The sequence below is a fragment of the Elgaria multicarinata genome, chromosome 13 (genome assembly GCF_023053635.1).
Source record: "Elgaria multicarinata webbii isolate HBS135686 ecotype San Diego chromosome 13, rElgMul1.1.pri, whole genome shotgun sequence".
Taxonomy (NCBI): Eukaryota; Metazoa; Chordata; class Lepidosauria; order Squamata; family Anguidae; genus Elgaria; species Elgaria multicarinata.
Genome location: NC_086183.1, coordinates 9,124,717 through 9,140,833, shown reverse-complemented (window position 1 = coordinate 9,140,833; position 16,117 = coordinate 9,124,717). Strand labels below are relative to the sequence as shown.

General features: G+C 50.6%; 1 protein-coding gene across 1 annotated transcript in view; it reads left to right on the top strand.

Annotated features, from left to right (window-relative positions):
- Positions 1 to 16,117, top strand: part of STPG1 (sperm tail PG-rich repeat containing 1) — a 49,349-nt gene that overhangs the window by 17,249 nt on the left and 15,983 nt on the right. Inside the window, exons 4-6 of the mRNA XM_063140819.1 lie at positions 3,367 to 3,540; positions 8,658 to 8,769; positions 10,798 to 10,969. Of these exons, the coding sequence (XP_062996889.1) occupies positions 3,367 to 3,540; positions 8,658 to 8,769; positions 10,798 to 10,969 (458 nt within the window). The remainder of the gene's footprint in view (positions 1 to 3,366; positions 3,541 to 8,657; positions 8,770 to 10,797; positions 10,970 to 16,117) is intronic.

Genomic DNA, 16,117 nt, shown 5'->3' with positions numbered 1-16,117 from the left:
TTACTTCCCCCGGAGTTTCATATTGCCATGGTGGCCATTCCTCTGGGCTTGTCAAACCCGCCGCTTGCTCTGCCTTCCCGTGCCTACCCTGCTCTGGGATCCACCCATGGCACACCCACTTTCTAAACCTGAACTGAAGCCACCACCGGTAGACAAATAAGCAACAGTGGGGACATCGGAGCAATGGTAAAAGTCGCGGTAAAGCGAAACTTAGAAAAAGCGCAGTTTCACTTGGGAAAAGCCCAACGGGGCTGTGAACTGGCAGCTGCATCATATAAACGATGGGGCGCAACTGCACAGCCACGATGGGGTATTTTGAGCATGTAGAAAAGCCCCCAAAGAGCGCATTAATTTGCATAAAATTTTAATATGCTAATTTTAGGCCTAGATGCAAATGTATAATTTGTTATTAATACAGGAGACAGTGACCAGGGGGACATCTACACGGGCGCTTTACCCCAGGGTAGCTTCGGAGTGGTGGCAGGTGAGTTACATGACGCAGCCGCCACTCTGAAGGGATCCAGGGGCAAAGCCCCAAAGCTCTGCGCTAAAAAAGTCGGGGATTTACCCTGACTTTTTTAGCTTAGAGCCAGGCTCCGCGCCTCTGTGGAGGCTTTTTAAGGGGAAAAAATTTAAGGGGGGAGAGGAATGGGGCAGCCAGAGCGAGCTCAGAGGTAGGAGAGCTGCCTGCCCTGTTCCTCCCCCCTCTCTGATGCTCCCAGCAGTGGCAGCTGGGGAGAGAAGAACGGAGCAGCATGGAGTCAGCTGCCAGGAGCACTGGGGAGGGGGGCCGGAACAGGGCAGCTGGCTCTTCCTACCTCTGAGCTCGCTCTGGCTGCCCCGTTCCTCTCCCTCCCCCCGTCCCCGTTTTTTAAAATTATTTTATCTTTAGCTGCGAAGCATCACATATCCCCTCCTTTCCCCCAGTTAGCTGCAAATGCGATTCTTCACATTTACAGCCAAACAAACAAAAAACCCTTTCCCCATTAAAGAACACCCCACTTGCCAGAGAGGAGGGGGCGCAGATGCTCCCAGGTGCCTCGGGTGGGTGGGCGCGGCGGCACCTGTAAACGCGCAACTGCGCTCCTTCCCATATAGACGCTGGGAAGGAGTGTCAATGCAGCTGCGCCCCCGCCATCATATAGACAGGGCCAGGTGAGGTGGGTGTGCCTGCTTGTTCAGTCTGCTGTCTAGGTGCTACCTGTGAATGAGCAACCGTTGCGATGGCTCTCTGTCTTTAAACTGGAATTGTATAGGATAGCCCTTCAAATAGAGGCTAGCCACTCTAGCTCTCTGACACCATGAGGTCATCACCTATTAGAAGAGGTGAGGGAGCAAAGAGGACACCGTGTTTAAATGAATACAGTACGGCCTTGTTCACTCGCTACTTTCTCCTCTTTGTGACCTTGGGTTTCCAGTCCTCCAGGGGTTCTCAGCATCCCCAGGACAAAGAGTTAAATCTCAGATGGAGGAGTTAGAAGTCAAAGGCAGGCTATTTCTACAGCCGCTGCCCCCCTCCCCTCAGGCCTTCTCCTGTATCTCCTTTCCTCAGTTTCAGTATCTGCAGAAGAGAGTGGTGAAGAGGTAGATCCCAATAATGCATAATCAATATACTTTGGAAAGACATCGGGAAATACAGAGCCACAATCCGCCCTCTTGTCCACCAAGTGCCACTTTTAAGCTCCCAAGCGCTAACTTCAAAGTCTCAGAGTCTTGTTGGCAATCCTACTTTGAGGGGAAAGCAGGAGTGTGTAGGTGGGTGAGAGATTCTTACTCGGCTGAGATTTCAGGTCAGATGATTATCTCAGCAAGCTTTGCAGCAACCTTGTAATGCAGACCAGTATTACAATCCACATATGGTATCTGGGCCGAGTGGGGGGACTGAGATCAGATTTAAACCAGGGACTTCCAAGCTTGTAACTCACACTCTGAGCTAATCCAGCGTACCAGCTTGCTGAATTTCGAGAGGTTTTGTATTCACATGGCAGATATTCTTATGAATGTGGTGACAGCTCCTGGAGCTGTCATCCTGGAGACAAACTGTTCAGGCTTTGACCCTGGCATGGTAAATAGCATCTCTCACCATGCAGGGCACACTCATAGAAGTAAACAGTCACTGCATGAAAATGATGCGATAAATCAGGTGGTGATGGTTTTACCGCTTCAAATATGAGCATCGGAGCCGGTCCTAACTGGGTGGCAAATCCTTTCTGAAGTGGCAGGCGGGTAGTGAATGGGTGTAGCCAACCTGTGTCCGGGGAGTGCCCAAAGCCCCCAAGCAGTTCAAGAGCAACTCAAGAAACAGGCAGCTCAGCACGAAGAATTCCTCTTGGATCCCCTCCCTGCATTGCAATTGAAATGGAAGGGAGAATAGGAGAAAATAGCATTGGCAGTGGAAGATGGGTTTTATTTATTTATTTATTTATTTATTTCTACTACCGCCTTTACATCCCACCTTTCTTCATCTTGGAAGGAACCAAAGATGGTTTACATGGTGGCCGTCCTCTTCATTTGATTCTCACAATAACCCTGTGAGGTAGGCTGGGCTGAGAGTCTGTGACTGGCCCAAAGTCACCCAGTGAGCTTTATGGCTGAGTAGGGACTAGAACCCAGATCTCCCAAGTCCCAGTCCAACCGTTTAGTGGTTTCCCACCTTTTGCATGCCCCCCCCCCATTTTAAAAGGTTGAAATCTCTCTCCTAAGGAGTGATTACTGGCAGTAAGAGCTTTAGGGAGCAATCTTAGGGCTTCTAGGCAGCATATTGGCTGGGATGGAGCAAAGGATTTTCAGATGCCTGGATATGAGGTCAGAGACAGCGCTCCAATATCAGAGCCAAGAATCTGTTCTCCTTGCAGCCAGTGCATAGAGAATCACACCAGCTGCGACCTTGGACAGGGGTTAAATGGGGTATAAGGAGGGGAAGGCTTGGGGAAGCTGTGACATGACAGATCCTGAGGCCTCCTCTGCTTCCTTCCCTTCCATTTGGATGCACCCAAAAAAAGCTAGATGGGCAAAAAAAAAAAAAAAAAAGACAGAGAAAATAGCCCATCTAGCCAAAGCGTAGAGCAGGAGAATCATGGAAGCAAAGATGGCTCCACTGCTCCCACTGAGTTCGGAGGCTTACGAACATCAGCATAGGATTGCAGCCTTAGTATGCTCGTATTTTGGGCATATCGACCCCAACCCTTTTGGCCTTGCCCACCATGGGAATGTGGGGCATTTCAGAAATTGAATTCCGCCATTAGGCTGAAAGAAATTTGGCAGCTCTGAGGTAGACAAATCAGAGATGGATACGAGGAAGGCTCTTTCCCTGACGATCGCCAAGGCCCAACCGTGTAAACAAGCCTCCTTTCCCTTCCTTCCCAGGATACCCGTATCGCCCGCCAGAGGATCCCCAGCTATCCGGCCGCAAATGCCTACAAGCTCCCGCCTGCTCTGCAGTCCAAGCGAGACTTTAGCCTGGGCTATTCCAGCATGTTTCAGCAGCCAATCGCCAGGAAGATTTCCAAGAGATCCACCCCAGGCCCCAACCAATATAATGTAAGATGGCCTAAAGCAGCAGGGAAAGAAAGCCAGAGAGAGAGATGAAAGGCAGTCTCTCAAATTCAGAATGTTAGCAAGAAGGGTGGGTGGGTGGTGGTGGTGGTGGTGGAGGGAAACAGTTGGAGAGTCTTTGCTGTTCCTCCCTGAGCAACTGACGTTTCTCTCATTGATTACGTTCATTCATACACTATTTGCATTGAAAATATTCATTCATCGCGACCGGGGCAGAGGGGGATTTGTTTTTTCACAAGCAAAAACTGCGCAAACCCCAGACGGTCCAAACAAGCCCCAGATGAAGAACCTGCACAGGGAAATGCAAAACAGAGAGCTGCAGTGGCTTAAAAATTATAAATGGGAGGTGGATTTTAGATTTCACTTGTTTTTCCTGTTTTATTGTCCCTGAGTGCAATCAGCTCACCCTTTTCATTGAACAAAAGAGCGTAAAGAAATGTTTGAAGTCTCATTAACTGCTTAAACACAATGTGGCTTGAAAGTGCTTCATTTGGGGTGCATTATGCCCCAACTAATTTGAGGATCTTTGGAGAAGCCCAAAAGCTGACTTTTCCTCTCTCCCTTAGCAACCTCTTATTATTTCCCCAGCCTCCTCCCACTCACTCCCCATACCACACACACACAGGCTGAGTTCGGACATCACGACAGCCCATGACGGGTTAATAACCTACTCACAGTTGCTTATTTTTTAAATAACTGATGATCCCCCATCCCATAAGCAGGCTAATCAACTCACCACCACCACCCTGGCCACAGTAGGGACGAGCAGCTTCTTCTTTCTTCACACAGGGAAGAAAGAAGCAGCAAGCAAGGACCAGGGGGGAATCCGCACCGGCGAGGAGAGCTCGGCTGAAGAAGGCGGGGTTGAGAGGGGAAGAAGCTCTCCACCCTGCCTTCTTCCCCCGAGCTCTCCGTCCCAGCCGGTGAAGAGGTCTGCGGGGGGTGGCGGGAAGGATGTCTCTTTGTCGGCTCTTCCAAAGGCCAGGTACACGATCGCTTTCACGCCGCACTGGGGTCGCTTAGAAGCGATCTCAGAACGACGTGCGGATTCCCCCCAGGTGGCCCATTCAGAGCTTTATCACACCAGTGTTATACTGTGCAATCACTGCGAATTGCATGCAAAGGACTCAAAAGTTTTCCACCTTATAATCTGCTTTGATTGTGAAGTGCTCCCATGCATCCTGCCTTAATTGTACAATAAAACAAAAAGATTCGCCCTATTTAGCCCCTACATTTTCAGCGTATCTTCCAAGCCGCCGCTGGGGTGCAGGAGCAGGATTTTAAAGAAATGCTTACATCTGCGTAAGCTTTAAAGATAAAGACACCAAAATTGGCACAGTAATAGGTATTAGGGAGAGCTTTAAGCATACCAAATTTTAATTGAATTGGATCATCCGTTGATTTTTTAATGATTTTTTACATTCCCCCCTTAAACTCACTTCCTGGTATGCAAAGGATCGCTGTCGCCCAGTAGCAAAAACAACAACAACCGCGAAAGCTTAGTGCTATGGGGATAATCCGAGGGAAGCAGGTACGTGGGATGAAGCTTATAATGGGAGTATTTATCCCGGTGCTTCTGCGCACAGCAGGAAATGGCGGCACGTTTTCCGGGTCTATTTTTGGTGACGGGAAAACGTTCATGAATTAAGAAACCATAATTCAGTTTTCAAAAAAGGATTCATTGTAGAGCAGAACCGACAAGTTTCGCCCTTCCCTTGGGTATGTCATGCGCAAATCACTTACAGTGCAACTGCATGTCTCCCTAAGCTTCATTGACTTCATCTGGAGCTACTCCCAGGTAAGTGAGCATAGGATGGCAACCTTAGGGTACCACAGTGAGCCCTTTACACAGGGGTGGAGCAAATATAATTGGATTTTCCGGGTATTTTTTGGTGACGGAAAAACGAGCAGAAGGAACAGGAGTCGTGGCGCGAAAAGGACCCGCGGAAATCCGTGAGTGGCCGGTAATGAGCATGCGATAAAATGCTCGCCTGATGACGCTCTGACTTTTTTCGGAGAAAAAAGTCAGGGTAAGTCCTCAACGTTTTTTCTCCGCAGCTTCGGCGGAAAGTCCCGGCCTGGTGTGTGATTGCAACGGCGGCCTATAATCGCCGCCACGCCATCCCGGGGCTTTCCAAGCGTTTAGACAGCCCCCAAGATGAAGGAAGAGGAAAAGCAAAGCTACAAGATTGGAGAGAGAGAGAGAGAGAGAGCCCAAAGGGCCTCTTGTCAGTGGGCCCATCTCAGCTGTGGGCCCTCGGCCGCTGCCCAACCATGCCTCCCCTTGATGGCGGCCTTGATTCATTGCCTCATCCAAGAGACGTCCCCCACTGATGTGAAAGAAGGATGCCAAGAAGCACATTAGATTAGAACCTTGTCCTTGTACCATTTCAAAGCTGCTGTGATGATGCCATGTTCATGCTGCACCTGGCAAACCTCTTAGGCTAGGGTGACCACATGGAAAGGAGGACGGGGCTTCTGTATCTTTAACAGTTGCATAGAAAAGGGAATTTCAGCAGGTGTCATTTGTAGGCAGGCAGCTCCTGGAGAAACTCCCTCTTCATCACAACAGTTAAAGCTGCAGGAGCCCTGCCTAGAGTGACCAGATACAAAAGCGGGCAGGGCTCCTGCAGCTTTAACTGTTGTGATGAAGAGGGAAGTTCACTGAAATTCCCTTTTCTATACATAGGAGCCCTGTCCTCCTTTCCATATGGTCACCCTATCTTAGGCAGCTGTCCGGCAGAACCACCTCTTCATTGTTAGGACCCTCAAGGAAAGGGAGTTAACCCTGAGCACATGTCTATGTCTCTTTCTCGCTCCTTCGCCCAGAGTCATTCCCTGCTTCTCAGGACATTATTACCATCTGTCATCCACACCCCAGTAATAAAAAAAAAATAGGTTATGTTTAATATTATAAATAGGATTTCTTCTGGGAAGAATCTTCTTGAGTTAATCACTAACCCATGATTTAGTCTCGGAGATAATGCCTAACTTTTGGAGGAGCCAACGGTCCATTTAAAAGGAAGACAGGCTCAAGAATGTACGGCTACAGGCAAGGGAGACGTAGCGGGAAGAAACGAAGGGCCCAGGTTTGCAATCCCAACTCAGGTAAAGTCTGCAGTTAAAAAGAGAGAGGGAAAGAGGCAACAGGTGAATTTTAGGACTGCTAGGTTAAGCCTTAGTTAAAATAAATCAGCCTTAGTTAAAATAAATAAATTGCAAGTTGGGAGAAGGATTGGAAGTAAAATGAAGTAATATTCTAAAGAAGGATACCCAAATATTATCACTATGCTTACAGGAAGTTTAGGGAATAGATTAAAAATTGGGAATCCTAGATGTCGCTGGCTGGCTATTTTGGTGGTGTGGATCCCTGGCTCTGTTTTAGACCAGTCTGGGACTGGTCAGACTTGCTTCATGGTGTCTCTATGCTGGTGAGTGTTATCAAGGTCATTGGCCGGCTATACAGTCTAGCAGACTCTCAATCCTAGAACCTAGGCTCTAGATTCATCTCCCTCAACCCGGTGCCCTCCAGATGTGTTGCACTACAACTTCCATCACCCCCAGATAACATAGCTAATAGTTAGGCCTTCTGTGGAGTTGTAGTCCAAACCATCTGGAGGATGCCAGGTCAGGGAAGGGTGATTCAGAGCCTTGAGGTCACGGTTGGGCAAATTATGCCCCTCCAGATGTTTTTGGGCCTACAACTCCCATCAGCTCCATCCAGCATAGCCAATGACAAGGGATTATGGGAGTTGTAGGCCAAAACATCTGGAGGGCCTCAAGCTGCCCAACCTTGCTTTGGGTTCCCCATGTTCCCGAGATACCTATGGTGTGCAAGGACCTACGTGTGATTCATATGAATGATGCATTGCTTAATTTCATGAATTAAGAAACCATAATTCAGTTTTCAAAAAAGTATTCATTATAGAGCAGAACCGAGTCGTTCATGAATTAAGAAACCATAATTCAGTTTTCAAAAAAGGATTCATTGTAGAGCAGAACCGACAGGTTTCACCCTTCCCTTGGTTATGTCATGCGCAAGTCACTTACAGTGCAACCCTATGCATGTCTACTCAGAAGTAAGCTTTATTGACTTCGTCTGGAGCTACTCCCAGGTAAGTGAGCATAGGATGGCAGCCTTAGGGTAGGACAGTGAGCCCTTTACACAGGGGTGGAGCAACTTTGGCCCTCTAGATGTTGTTGGACTCCAACTCCCATCAACAGCAGCCAGCATGGACATTGGTTTGGGATGATGGGAGTTTTATTCCAACAACGCCTAGAAGGCCACCATTTCCCCATCCCTGCCTTAATGTAATATACAGCCAGTTTGCACTCACCAACGTACAGGGCTGCATAGACGGGAAAGGAAAGAACCACAACGAAAAGCCTGAGTTCATGGAGCGTTGCCCAACCACTTTCACACCCATTGGTATAGTCATAAGGACTAGAAACATGCTTTAGAAAACAAAATGCTGAGTTTCTCAAAACGCTAGCTTCTGACCCATCCTCCACGCCCAATTTTGTACTTACACAAAACGGTGGAATAGCCGGTTTTAAAATGGGCTGTACAGGAGATATTTTTACCTAGTTGTGTCCAAGGACCAGGTCCTCGGGGTGGATTGTCTGAAGCCAGCTCCTGGGAAATCACGTAGTAGGCTGGGGGGTGGGGGTGGGGAGGCCTGAAATGTATTTTACAACAACAGTGTTCTTCCGCCAGCTAAGTTTGGCTCATGTTCTGCAATCTTTCATGCTGGGTGACCATGTAGCAAATGCTTTTGCATTAGAACTAGGCAGATTTAATATCTGATTTGGGAGGGTGATCCAAAGCATGTTTACACAGAAAAAAAAATCCTTCACCTCCCAGCATTCTTCATCCAACAAAAAAGACCTACAACTCCCAGCTTGCCCCAGCCAGAAAAAATGCTGCGGCAGGCTGAGAGTTATAGGTCTTTTCTGGCTAGGGCATGCTGGGAGTTGTAGGACTCCCCCCCCCCCCCGGTCTAAAGATAGGACTGCACCCTTATTTATCTTTAAAGTTGAAGTGACCACCACTGCAAAAGTCTGGTTTTTTTAAAAAACACTTACAGTATTTTCATTCCCAGGTCTCAGCAGACTTCGGCAAGCAAAGCCACAACACTGGTGCCAAGTCGGTGTTCTCGTCCAGAACTAAACGAGAGATATCACTCAACAACAAGCAGCACGTGCCTTCTCCGTGTAAGGAAGCGGATCTCAATACTTTGCCCTTTCCAAATAACTCTTCTTTTTGTAGCTCCCAAAGATGTGCGAGAAATCAGATGTAGAATGCAAAGAAAGGGTTTCATTCCCACTCCCCTGCAGGTGTATAAGCTAGGCTGATACAGAGGGTGCCCATGTGCCCTACATTACAGAGGACGCGCCTCTGTTCAAAGGGATCTTCCATTTGAAGGGATGTTCTGTCCAAGTCTGGTTTAAAGATTAAGAGCCTCTCTACTCCAGTGATAAGTTTGCGGGTCCTTTAGATGATGTCATCAACTTCCAGGATGTCTCCCGCTCCTTCAGAAATCTCGCACTAACAAAACCCTGAGATATTCTGGTTCTTTTGAAATAGCACGGGTTTTCCCAGTGTCTAAAGTCGTGCTATAAAATAGCCACTAGATGGTGCTGTTCCATTCAAGATTATGAGAACCAAAAGGAGGGAGAGTTTTCAATTACAAACCGCTGGCTGGCAATTCAAACCACATGGTCGCCCCACTTCCGCCTGTGCAATGAAGCCCATCACAATCATGCAAAGGAGCAGCCCCGATAAGGCAGCGCGGTTTTCCCCTGATGTAGAATCATAAGAAGGGAAAGCAGATCAGGGCCTTGAAGCTGCCCATCCCCACCAAGCACCTGGATAGCAGATGGAGCAGGCAGCCTCACCGGTCACCTGGTCACTCATGGCAAGCGATGGGTTGCAGTTCTATTGAAATTATAGTAACTGTTTCTAAATGTAGCACCTATCCCTATAAATGAGCAAGTGCTAATTTTATGCAAATCTGTGCCTTTGTCCCCCGCTTTTTTTTGTTTTGTTGTTGATATATAAGTGGCCACCCTGCTTACACACACAAAAATATTTGCGACCTGGAAGCGGGGGGGGAGCCCCAAATTTCTTCTACTTTACAAATATTTTCCTACCAGGTAGCCTGGAAGCAATTCTTAATTCACTATGGGCAACCAAGCTATTAGAAACCCAAAGCCGCTCTCTGCAAAAGACAGCTTGCCTACTCTCTCTTTCTCCTGCCCAGAATATTCAGCAGCCTCCCATAGTCTAAGAGAGTTAGTCTGGTCCTTGGGCGAGTGTTAAAAGGACCGTAGGATTGTTGGGAGTTCCCTGTCTGAGGTTGGAATTAGCACCCCGACCTTGGAAGGGGGAGCGGGGATCTGACTCCCTCCCCTGCCCCTTCGCAGCTGCCGCAGAAAGAATGGCGCCGTCTGCACTCTGAGGTCATAAAAGCAACCTCGGAAGAGGAGGAAAGGGGGGTGTCTTCTGATGGGTGGGGAGAGGCCTTGGGAGGCCAGGATATGCTTTATCCTGAGCCTCTCCCAGCCTCCTTCCCTCCGCCTCCGAAGCACCATCACTACACAGGCTCAAAAGCCCACCTAGCAAAATCCACAGGGTGGGAGGATGGAGAGGCTCCCTGCCTTCCATCGCTGGATGATCACATGCCTCCCATGACCCTGAACCACATTCCATTCTTTTGCCTTGTTCTACTTCAGCCTCACCCGACCTGGTGCCCTCTCGATGGGTTGGGCCACAACTCTCATAATGCAGCTGGTATGGCCCCATGCTGGCTGGGATGATGGGAGTTGTAGTCCAACACACCTGGAGGACGCCAGATTGGGAGAGGTTGTTCTAAGCCAGGGGTGTTGAACCTCTTTCAGTCCCAGAGGTCAAATGTCCATTCCAGAGATGCTCTTGTGGGCGGGGCCAAAATGCCACCATATTGTAGCTTAAAATGTCATACGGCCTGCACAAAAGCTGGGAAATTCCCAAACGACCAGTGGTCAGAGCAAAGTGTGTGTGTGTGTGTAGGTTAGGGGAGGGTGTTGAGGCCCAAACCCCGAAGGGCCAAATTGGGACCCGGGCCTGACGGTTCCCCGCCCTTGTTCTACATAACAGGCTCTCAAACGCCCATTTCATTCCATTGCAACTAGAACGTCAAACAGCGAGGTCCATTTTGCTGCCGGCCTTCCCACGTTTCTGTTTCCCTTTCTAAATGGCAGGTCATTACCAAATCAACGATTCCCTGATACGGCAGTCGCCTGCGGTGCTGGTGTCCTGCTTCAAGTCCAGAACCAGCCGTGAAACCCAGCCGGAGACGCTGAGCCCGGGGCCCGCGGCTTATCAGCAGCCGGCCGAGAGCCCCGTCGGAGCGTCCAAGAGGTTCCCCGGCCTGTGAGTTCTGAGCCGCCCTGCTCAGGGGATCCCGACTAGCGTCGCCAAGTCCCAGTCCTAAATAGAGGACGAGCCTTCCACGATCAGAGGAAACGAGAGAGGAGCGCGTGGGCCGCAAAGCCCTTACAATAGGGAACACCCGGTCTCAGCACTTAAAGAGCTAGTTAATATTGAGGAAAGTTAATATTAAGGATAGCGGCGGATGGTGGTGGGGAAAGTAATTTAGGGCTTGGGAGAGGTGCTGCTCTGTGGTAAATCATCATCATCATCCTGGCTTTTGTCCAGCGCTGCTTTGCATGTAGGCCAGGCCAGTGTCAAGGTGGGGCTCAGTAGGGCACCTCCCAAAGGACCAGGCCTCAGCAGAGACCCACTGGCAAGACCTCCCCCCCTCCGGAGTTGCTCCTCGTCTTCCTCTTCCCCATTGCAACCCGGTTGCTCACCTACCTCTCGCTCTGGCCCAGACAACCGGGGGGGGGGGGAAGGAAGAGGAGGAGCAGGAGGAGAAGTCCTTGTCTGCTTGCTCCCTGGCTCTCAGGCAAGCAAGTGGCAGCCATGATGAGAGAGGGGATGAGGAGCCAGAGCAGCTGGTGACCATGGCGGTGAGAAGGCAGACCCACCGGGGCGGTGGAGGGCACGGAGGGTGTCTTGCCAAAGGGCCCTCTGAAACGTGGAGCCGGCGCTGATAAGAGTTCTGCAGAATGGGGTGGTCTCACAGTCCCGATTTAGCGGAACCTTGCCCCAGGTGTGGCGGAAGTTCTCTCTTTCGGGGCGGAGGGGTAGATTCACTGGCGGAAGGGGCCCACTGGAGGGCTCTGCCCAAGAAGCTGGCAGTGCACGCAAGAGATGCCAGGTTCCACCCCCAGCATCTCCAGCCGGGGCTAGGTTCGACCCCTGCGCGCCTTAACCCCTGGAGAGCTGTTGCCAGTCAATGTCGATGAGCCTGCCCAAACTTGGTGGCCTCCGGATGTGCTGGACTACAGGTCCCAGCACCCCCAGCCAGCAGTGTTGTAGCCTGACCCATCGGCCTCAGAGGCGCAACAGGATGGCTGAGGCTGACGTAGGCAGTTCTGAGCCGGGGGGGGACGCGCCAGAAGGCAGCCCCCGCAGGCAAGGAGTGGCCCCTGGGGCTGCGTCATCCCGTCAAGCGCCACACATGCGCGGATGGCGGAACTCAGCGCAGCACTGGTCATCGGCAGCCTCCTGCTCTTTCCGCAAGGAGCCCGGGAGAAATACTGCTCTGGCATTCTGCGGCAGGCACAAGCGGATGTGGAAGAAAGGGGCGGTGGGGCGAGAGCAGCGAGTGTATTTGGAGGAGGTTAAGGCCCGTGTGCCATGATGAGACCACTGGTTGGTTCGCTATCAGCGCTTTATCGCCTAATAAAGGAGAGGTGTCAAGGGTAAGAATCGCCCCTGCCTGGATCGGACAGACCAGAGCAGCCTCCCGCAACCTAGTATCATCCCGGTTGGACTGCAACTCCCGTCGCCCCAGCTGCAGATGACGGGACTTGCAGCCCAACACATCGGGAAGGTGCCAGGATGGGGAAGGCTGGACTAAAACCATTCATTTGAAAACTGTCCTTGTCTGTTTCACCCTTTGGAACAATGGCCTGTTCAGACGACACGCTAAGCCATGGTTAGGCCGCAAACCCTTTTGCAGCAAACGGTTAGCGAGCGTGTTTAAACTGTGGTTATGCAGCCACCGTGGTTAGGAATGGTTCACACGGCACGCTGAGTCATGGTTCATGTGACACGTTAAGCCGTAATGTTTAACTTAAAATGCTTAACCTCTGTGGCTTAGCGTGTCGTCTGAACGGGGTCATTGCCACTCTATCCCTGCAGCGCTACATTGACATTTCCAATGCGTCCTGCCCTGGCAAGTTTATTAAAGTCACGCCCCTTCCATTGAATGCCGACCGTGTCAATAAGGGCTGCACTGGGACTGTACCCCCTAGGATGGATGCATCGCCCAGGAATAGCCTGGGAAGCCATTCTCCCTAATCCCAGACGTGTCAGCCTGATGGTGACTGCTCAGTAGTGATGGAAGGGCCTTCCGCGAATGCCCAGGAGCACACCCTTTATCATAGCAACCCACGTTTCAGGGCTGTGAGAGAATGGGCTTAGAGAGCTAACGTTTGAAAGTCCTACCTTCAAATTGAGTTTTGCAATAACGTGTACTAAATGAGTTTCAACCTCCTTTTACCAATCTATAGGGAGCCCCACATTTCCTTCCATACAAAGCCCTCCTGCCTACCCCCCTCCACCTCTTACCTGCCCTAAGATCCAATAAATCTAACTGTTAGCTAGTTACTCAACCAAGTCAATTTTATGGTGACCCTCCTGTAAACAGTAAAGTCAGTTTGCTTGAGATAAGATTAAGATCTACTCTCTAAATTCTTGCCCATGTTCTCCTCAGAGCTTGCCTCTCCACGCACGGCATCCTGTCCACCCACTGTTGGGAGCCTGGAGCTCTCTGCACACGTTCAGGGGTATCTTTACTACATCTCATGTCTTTTCAGTGCAGACTTTGTGGAGGAGCGGGGTGGGGGGAGAATTGGCGCTGGGTAGTGTGCCATAAACTGACATGCCGGGAGAAGATGTAAATCAAACCTGACGAGCAAAGAACATCCATCTACGCTGGCAGAACATGCCAGAACTATCAGCATTTAGAGGCCAATCCAACTCCCATTTATGTCAAGGTGATGGATGCCTCTAGGGTCAGAACTCCAGCTGGTGCAGAGCCATCGGCTTCAGCACCAGTTTGTTCCAGATCATAGAATTATAGAATAGCAGAGTTGGAAGGGGCCTACAAGGCCATCGAGTCCAACCCCCTGCTTAATGCAGGAATCCACCCTAAAGCATCCCTGACAGGTGGTTGTCCAGCTGCCTCTTGAAGGCCTCTAGTGTGGGAGAGACCACAACCTCACCAGGCAACTGATTCCATTGTCGTACTGCTCTAACAGGAAGTTTTTCCTGATGTCCAGCCAGAATCTGGCTTCCTTTAACTTGAGCCCGTTATTCCGTGTCCTGCACTCTGGGAAGATCGAGAAGAGATCCTGGCCCTCCTTTGTGTGACAACCTTTTAAGTATTTGAAGAGTGCTATCCTGTCTCCCCTCAATCTTCTCTTCTCCAGGCTAAACAGGCCCAGTTCTTTCAGTCTCTCTTCATAGGGCTTTGTTTCCAGACCCCTGATCATCCTGGTTGCCCTCCTCTGAACCCGCTCCAACTTGTCTGCATCCTTCTTGAATTGTGGAGCCCAGAACTGGACACAATACTCTAGATGAGGCCTAACCAGGGCCGAATAGAGAGGAACCAGTACCTCACGTGATTTGGAAGCTATACTTCTATTAATGCAGCCCAAAATAGCATTTGCCTTTCTTGCAGCCGTATCGCACTGTTGGCTCATATTCAGCTTGTGATCATCTGTCCCTTCGATTTCAGTGGCTGCCATCCAGTTTATTCTCGCTCAACCCCTAGAACACAGCCCAGAAGTCCTTAGCTGCAAGGCGCACAGGCGGTTCCATGGCAGATCCGTGGTAATGCCTTGAAACCCAGAACGACTTGGGGGCTGCCCAAATGCCCCGTCGTGACAGTGGAGTGACGCAGCATCGTTTCTGCGATGCAGCTACCAACTCGCTCCCACCATGGGCAACACCTCCTCTCCCGGGCTTACTGTGCCTGACTGTGAGGTCGCCACCTTCTTTGTGCCGGTGTTTGGTGGTGCCCTCATTATGCCTCGAAGCTAGCAGGGGATCGAGCCTCACGGTAGGCTATGGGGACGTGCGGGAAGGCTGGGCAGAAGGCACGGGGGGGTGGGCTACGGGAGCTCAATGGCTGCCGGAGCTGCCTGGAAATCCCGCGCTCTCCTCTGCCATGGGGTTTTCCTGCCACCCCACCCCCCAGCAGCGAAACTGCGGCGTTTTCTCTAAAGCGGCGCCGTGACGGCAACCCCTTGGAAAGCCCGGGCCTTCTTCCAAGCACCATGTTTCAGATCGCAAGTCATTATTCCTTAGGCGCAAGGTGGCCACTCACACATTAGCAAAGAAAAGGAAATGTATCACTAAAAAAAGAAGAGAAAGGAAGACAGATTTGCGTAGCGTTTGGATTTTGTTTAATCTGCTCCACGTGCGTTTCGCAGCTTGTCAGCAGTTTTTCGCTCCGTCGTCCGCTCAGTGAGAGAATCTGTGTGTTTTTTAATATAGGGATGCGCAGGAATTCCATTCCTGTTTGCAAATGTGCTGCTGCTCTAATACGCAGTTGCGCAAGCACACATGGGTGCAAATCCCCCTCCAAAGTCAAACACTGCTCCAAAACTTCGCGGAATCCGCACGATTTGGGAAAAGGTGGTCTGCTGTGAAGGCCACAGCTCATATTTATAGAAATCTGAACTCATTTGGATCCTTTGCAGATTTCCCTGACATCCCTATAGAAATGTGTATGGCTGCCCATTTGGAAATCATGACCGCAATTTAAATAGAAATATAACCCATGTCCCCACAGCGGGGAAGGCTGGGACCAGGTGTGCCTGTGTGCCTGCTCAGTCTGCCGTTGATGGGCAGGCTTCAAGGCGGCTGCTCTCCCTTTGAGGGTTCTTTGCCTTTAGATCAGACATGGGTTGGACAAGCCCCTCCAGTAGAACGAACCTACTTCTTTTCAGATAGACATCATTGAGTCCAGGGCCACCCCTACCGTTAGACATTGAGTCCAGGGCCAGCCCTACCGTTAGACAGACTGATTCAGCTGCCTCAGGCGGCAGATGCGAGGGGGGAGGCGGGCTGCAGGAGTGGCAAGGTGTTAGAGCAACCCTTTCCCATGCTGGTGCCCTGGCTATTGTGGTCAATGCTGAGGGATGGTTAGAGTTGTAATCCTAATGTTCGGGACGACCATAGATTCCCCGCCCTACCAGGAATCAGCAGCCCTCAGCACTTGCCCTTTCACGCTTAGGCCTCCTGGCTGTCTCTTTACATGGCGTTGGGCATCCTTGAGAGGTCCGGTGGCCAATTCCCCCCCCCCATCCACCCAATGGGCTTCACTCTTGCCACAGCGGTGTAGGGGGGGGGAAAGGGGGGGAACCCTCCATGGTTTATTAAAGACAAATTCGTTTTCAAGCTAAATTTGTCCTTAGTAAGCCTCCGTAGGTGGTTTGCTGC